Below are 6747 nucleotides of genomic sequence, written 5' to 3'. Positions count from 1 at the left end.
GCTCCGGAAGCTGAGTGGCTCGTTGAAGGAGTCTGGCAACCTTGGGTGGCTCCTTGGCCAAGCACCCACCACCCCCCTGCCCACCCCTCCATCCCTCCCCTGCCAGGCAGGACTTGCTCCGGTGGGGTGTGAGTTGGGGTGGGGTGTGAGATGAGCTCTTCTTCCTCACAGAGTTCAAAGAAGCCTTCAGCCTGTTTGACCAGAGCCCCACGGGAGCCATGCAGGTCACCTATGCCCAGTGCGGGGACGTCCTGCGCGCCCTGGGGCACAACCCGACCAACGCGGAGGTGCTGAAGGTGCTGGGCAAGCCCAGGCCAGAAGGTGACTGGGGCAGGGTGGGACAAGCCATCCCTGGCAGCGAGGGAAAGGATTCCAGCCCCTGCAGGAACAGCCCTGCAGAGTGATGTTAGGAAGGGAATTTTAGACATGAGGAGGAAATTCTTTGCTGTGAGGGTGGTGAGAGCCTGGCCCAGGCTGCCCAGGGAAGCTGTGGCTGCCCCCTCCCTGGCAGTGTTGAAGGGCAGGTTGGATGGGGCTTGGAGCAGCCTGGGCTGGTGGGAGGTGTCCCTGCCCATGCAGGGGGGTTGGATCTAGATGATCTTCATGGTCTCTTCCAGCCCAAACCAGTCTGAGATCCTGGGATTCTATGATTCTAGGAAGGGACACACAGAGGCTTCATTCCTGCAAAATTCCTTCCCTCCCACTCCCCTGCCCCAGCTGCCCTAAAGGGTGGGCAGTCCTCACCCGGGGGTGGTGGCAACTGATGCTCAGCAGACTGTGTCCTCAGCTGGTGCCAACGGGTGTAACCTGATCACAGCCACAGTGCCCTGGTGCCAGAGGAGCCACCTCTGGTGTCATTTTTGGGGGGTGTCATTTTTGGTGGGTGTCACTTTTGGGGGGGGGTGTTTTTTCTGGGAGGTGTCAGCAGGGTGTGTGCAGCCCCCAGATGTTAATACCTCATATGGTTCTTTCCACCTCAAGTATGATGGGCTAATAGTCCCATCACTTTGTGGGGCTTCTCCCCTGAACTCAGGTGGAAATGAGGCCAGGAAGATTGAGCAGGAAGTTGGTCTTCTCTGGAGACAATTCCAATCCCACCTGGACATGTTCCTGTAGGACATACTGTAGGTGACCCTGCTTTAGCAGTGGGTTGGACTGGATGATCTCCAGAGGTCCCTTCCAACCCTGATGACTCTGTGAGATCCTCCAAGGCTGAGTGCAGCCCAAGGAGGTCGGTCTCTGACCCCATTTCTCCTCCTGCCCTTCCAGAAATGAACACCAAGGTGCTGGACTTCGAGACCTTCCTGCCCATCCTGCAGCACTTCACCCGCCACAAGGAGCAAGGGACCTTTGAGGACTTCGTGGAGGGGCTGAGGGTCTTCGACAAGGAGGGCAACGGGATGGTGATGGGGGCTGAGCTGCGCCATGTGCTGGTCACACTGGGTAGGGGCTGGTCCTGAGGAGGGGGGCAGGACACAGGACACCCCCCTAAGCTCCTTCTGGGCGAACGCCTGGGGTTGGTTGGCTGGTCTCAGGTGTTGGAGAGACCCTTTTTGTTCTGCTGCTCACAGGGTTTTGCAGGAGTGAGCAGCTCCTCTCAACATGTGGCCTTTCCCATCTTAGGCCACAGCTTCATGCATGACCCAGGTGAGATGGAGAGTCCAGAACATCCTCAGTTATCAGGCAATCATTGCAGCTGGGTTCTCTCTCCACAATCTCCCACCCACACTCCTCAGCTTGGAGTGGCACACAGCTCCTTTTTAATCCTTTTTCCATTCCTCTGGTGGCCTTGGCTCTTTGAAAGAAGGACAGGAGGGTCCTGGCAGGCTGAGAACCCTTCCCCTGACCTCTCCATCTTCTTTCTCCAGGGGAGAAGATGACAGAGAACGAGGTGGAGCAGCTCATGGCAGGGCAAGAAGATGCCAATGGCTGTATCAACTACGAAGGTAGGACCAAGAGATTCCCATCAGGCTCACCCCAGACATGGTTGTTGTCTTGTCTTAGGGTGCAAAATATGTCCTTTGAGGACACTGGTGATCACCAAGAGGGAGGTGTGGACTCCAAAGGCTCCCTGAGGAGAGTTGTGAGACATCTCAGCTGGGGTGGGAACAAGGTGGTTGGGCTGGATTTCCAGTAAGAGCAGCTGAAGGCAGCAAGTCTCCAAGGGTTTCAGGGCTGCTCTGTCCCCAGTTTGGGCACAGCTTTCTGGAAAGCCATCAAAGCCAGACAAAGACAGCATCTTGCACAGGAGGAGGAAAATCTGGCACTGAAGAGGGGTTAAGCCTGGGAACCCCTCAAACTGGAGAGCCTTGAGGGAGAGAGGGCACCTTGGCCTCAGGAAGCTGGGGATGGTGGAAGAGGTTTTGTCCCCAGGAGGGGTTTGGTATCACTCCAAAAAGGTTTGGGATGGCAGGGATAAGGTGGGAAAAGAAGGAGACATCTCAGCTCTGGCAGAGAACATCCCCTTCATCTTTGGGGTGTCCCAGGCTGGGGGACCTGCCTCTCTGCTCAACCCACCCCAGCTCACCCCACACTTCCACCTCTCCTTTTCCTCCTCAGCTTTTGTCAAGCACATCATGTCTGGCTAAAAGAAGAAACTTCAGGTGAGTTTATCAGGGTCTCCTGTTTCTTCCTACAAAATTGGAAATCCTGCACATAAACAGCCAGGGGCAGAGGATCCAAAACCCAAACCCCAGAAGCACAAGAACAATCCCAACTCAGGAAGACCAAAAAGCTGAGTTGATGATAACAAACCTTGTTGGTAACTCCTGCCATTTAAAAACACACCAGGACATCACCAACCCCCTGGGTGCCCATCAGGAATTGTGCTGATTCTCTGCTTGGAAAGAAAGAAGTTGGTGTGGTTTGTGGCAGCACATTTTCTAAGCCACCAGGAGCTCAGGTGGTCATCAAAGAGCAGCCAGTGGGAATCAATCTTTTAAAACCTTTAAAAAACTCACAGCAGTGAATTAGTTGATGCCAAGAAAATGTGAAGTACTTGGTGAGGAGATGTCTGTACTACTGAGCTGTAGGTAAGAAAGATCAACATGCCCAGTAGCATTTGAAAGATTAAGGAAAATGTCTCATGGGTGCTTGTTAAGGTTTATTTTTTGGGGGGGTGTTCCTCAAGGTCTGCCTGAGGAAAACAGAGAAGCAGGTTTCTTTTAGGGTGAATTATCTGCCTGAAATCTAGTCCATGTCAAAGAAAATCCACATGACTAATGCTGGCCCCAGTCTCCCCTGCCAGTTCCTACTGGTTTTATTACCTCACTTGATTTTCTGAGACATTTTTTCCTCTCCTCAACCCTGTGAAAGGCAGGAAGAAAAAAGAAATGGGGAAAAAAAAATAACCTTCTGATATTGCTAAATACCCAAATGAAACATTTAAAAATCTCTTCTCTCCTCCCTTAAAATCTCTTTAAACATCAGAAGGTTAAAACAGAGACAGAGAAAAGTCTGAACTTTGTTCTGCATCCTTTTTATCTTGGTTTTAATCCATTTCTCTCTGGTTCCTGTTGATCAGCTCAGCAATGTGGGTGGTTAAGTGGCAAATGCTGCTGGGGAGATTTAATTCCACCCAAAACTATTTGCATGAAACACTGATTTTTTTTGAACGGTGTGGAATTCCAGCTACTGACATTGGGGGTTCCTCTGAGAAGGAGCACTCTTATCTCCAAGATTCATGGTGCTAAGGCCTCTCATGCTTCACTTCCAGGCTCCTGGAAATGTTTGAACCCACCTGAGCACCATGAATGGGGAGATTCCTCCATCCATGGCCCTTCCTCCCTGGACATTGTGCATCTCCTTGGCATGAGCCACCATGAAGAGTTGGCCTCCAGGTGTGCCCAAGCCTTGGTGCACCATGAGACACCTGCAGTTGGGTTTAAAACCTTAAGTTATTCTTTTCAGGTTTTTCCTGTCACATTTGGCTCATTAAATTTCATTCCTTCCTCCTTTAACCAGTGTCTCTGCTTTGGCTTTGGACTCCTCGTTGAAGTGGTAGATGGAGGAGGGATCCACCCTGGTCCCCACCAGTGGATGGAGATGAGAGGATGTTCCCACAGAAAGAGGAACAAGGCAGGTTTTATGGCCACTAGATGGGAGGGAGGGGCTCACATTTGGGGGTGAGGGTCTCTGTTCATCACCCCACCCTCAGTGTGGGGCCAGGGGCTAGGCTGCAGTCTGATCACACCTGGCTGATGGAGGCAGGTAGGTCAGGAGCCTGAGGGACAGGTGGCATCAAACAGTCCCTGTTCTTGGGAGGTTCTCCACCTCCTCCCTGCCCAAAGCCTTTTTTCAGACCTGCAGCCCATCCAGCCCATAACATGTTGCCCCTTGAGCACTCCCTGAAGGTCCAGGCTGAACTGAGCAAAGAGGGACCTGCTTGGCCCTGCCAATGTCCCTGTCACAGGAGGGACCAGCAAGCACCTCTCCTTCATCAACACACTGCCCATCCCAGGCAGAAAAGACTAGAAGCCCTTTCAAATGCCAAAAACATCACAGAAAACATTAAAAACATCATCATATCACTGGCAGGTCCAAAAGTCTAGTTTCAAAGGGTTGGTTTCCAGGAAGTTGGATCTTGATGACTCAGCAAGGGGGAAGGAAAACAGGGAAGTGATGGGTATTTCTGGGCCAGGTCACACCTCCATCCCCCCTGGCATGGGATGGCATGTCCCTGGGGTGTGGGTAATGTCCTGCTGGGGATGGAGCCTGGGCAGGACAGGCTCCCTGGGTGGTTCCTCCGTGTGCAGACACTGAGTTTGCAGCCAGAGCTGCCTGGGGGCTGGAGATGGATCTGCTGGCTCCTCTGCCTCTCCCTGCCTGCAAAAAAAAAAAAAAAAAAGCCCTCGTTAGAAGTGGTGAATAATTCATGCCAGATAACTCAGCAGAACATCTGGGAGCAGAAAACACTCTCCTTTGATTTGTTCCTTATTCCGATGTCCTTGCTCCGTGGCTTTGACTGGAAATGGAAGGTGTTTTGCTGTGATCTGGTTGCCTTCAGCTGCCACTTGCTGGTTTGTGTGCAGGGACTGAGGAACAGCTGCTTTCAACTCCCCCCTGCTTGATTCAAACGCTGGCAAAAAGCAACATAAGCTGTTTACAGATGCAAGATGAGGTTTTAGCTTCTGACTGTGGTGTTTCTGCAGCTCCCACTAGGGAGAATCTGGGTGTCTTTAATGTACTCCCTGTGTTTTAACCTGTTGAAGGACAGTGTGACAGGGTGAGGAAGGACACTGGTCACTCCACGCTCACTCCAGGGTCACGTCTGCCCTTGTCACCACCGTGGTGGTGACTCCTGCAGAGGAACGTGCTGTTGCAGAGGGGGAGAGGCCAGAGGAGAGACAGGGACCTGCCCCAGCTTGCAGAGGAAATCCACAGCAGAGGCTGAGGCCCTGCTAGCTGTGAGATTCCTGCCCTGGCAAGCCAAGAGGCTCCACTTGTGCTCCTCTCTGCAGGGCACAAGCCTTGTCTTGGAGCCCCCAACTTCTGTGCAGACAGGAATGACACTGTAGGTTGAAACCAAAGAGACCTTGCTGAGAGACAGGCAGGAAGAGAACAGTGGAAAATGACAGAGGACTGGGGAAAAAAAAGTGAGGGTTGTGAAATCCAGCCTCTGAAGGGTAAAAGCCAGCCAGGCTTCCCTCTGAGGAGCCTCTTCTCTCTTTAGGAGAAAGCATTTTTACCAAAGGTTGGGATGATGTACCTGAATGGGTGCAGTACATACCTGTATGGCTATATACCTCTAGATGTGGGGAATGTCCCTTCCCTTCTCATCTGGAAAAGCTGAGGATCCTGAGGAACAGGCAGTCTTAGTCCCATGGACATCCATAAAAAGCATCTTAGGGCACCCACAAGTGACCCCACATGCAGACCTGCACTTCAGGACTGGAGGAGTCTCTATAAATCAGGATGTCCCAAGAAAACAGTCAACACACTGTGCTTTTAGAGTTCAGATGCTTTCCTTGAAGGCCAGTGGACTCTGAAGAGATAAAAATAACCCCCCACTCTAAGGAGAGCCTATGGCTGTATCTCCTCGGGCTGTGATAAGACAGAGACTCATTCCAAAGATGGTCTGGATGTCAGGAGAGTTAGCACTGTGCCCTGTGAAATGGAAGAGCCAGATGGAGCCAGCTTTCATCCCGAGGAGTTATCAGCTGTGCCTGGCAGGGCAGGGAGATGGGGATGAGGATGATGAATCTGGACTGTGCTGCTCGAAAGGCTCCCTCAGACCCCAGACCCACGTACACACACTGTCACCACCATCACCCGGCGAGGCCAAAGGCCTTCAGGGAAGGCAGACACTTCACTCTGCCCTGTTGTTTGTGCCCTTTGTGTGCAGCAAAACGAGCCGGGTACCCGTCCCAGGGGAAATCGCTGCTCCCTGACCCGTTTTGTTACTCGTTTCAGGTCAGGGACTGAAGAAAAGCTTTGCCTTTCCATGCCAGGCTGCTCACACCCCGAAAGCAAAACACCTGGAGCGATTAACAACCTGGCCAAGAGGCTTTTCAGGAAGAGGGGTGAGGGGAGGGGGCTGCGGGCCGAGCCCCCCCGCTGGACACGCAGCTCCCCCCGCAGGGGCAGGGAGGGAGCAGAGCCCGTGTGTGCGGGGGTCCCTGCAGCCTGGGGGGGCTGCTGGGGGCGGCTGTGCCCCGGGAGGCTGGGGAGGGGGTTGCAGAGGGGGGGTCTCTGCTGGCTGAGGGTGCCCACGGACGGGTCAGGGGTTTTACAAAGCGCGATTCCACC

The 6747-nt window shown here is 53.1% G+C and overlaps 1 protein-coding gene across 4 annotated transcripts in view; it reads left to right on the top strand.

Annotated features, from left to right (window-relative positions):
• The window catches only part of MYL4 (myosin, light chain 4, alkali; atrial, embryonic), a 9253-nt gene extending 6648 nt beyond the window's left edge, over positions 1 to 2605 (top strand). For 3 of the 4 annotated variants that reach the window (XM_010007992.1, XM_010008000.1, XM_010008009.1), the window contains 3 exons: positions 1270 to 1443; positions 1869 to 1946; positions 2560 to 2588. In XM_010007992.1, coding sequence (XP_010006294.1) covers positions 1270 to 1443; positions 1869 to 1946; positions 2560 to 2588 — 281 coding nt within the window. Of the gene's footprint in view, positions 1 to 171; positions 322 to 1269; positions 1444 to 1868; positions 1947 to 2559 lie in introns of all 4 variants that reach the window. The other variant, XM_010008017.1, reaches the window with a different exon arrangement.
• The last annotated feature ends 4142 nt before the right edge of the window (positions 2606 to 6747 follow it).

This window comes from Chaetura pelagica, unplaced genomic scaffold (genome assembly GCF_000747805.2).
Source record: "Chaetura pelagica isolate M959 unplaced genomic scaffold, ChaPel_1.0 scaffold520, whole genome shotgun sequence".
NCBI classification, from domain to species: domain Eukaryota; kingdom Metazoa; phylum Chordata; class Aves; order Apodiformes; family Apodidae; genus Chaetura; species Chaetura pelagica.
Note: the sequence above shows the minus strand (reverse complement) of the source record. Positions and strands in the feature narration are given on the sequence as shown.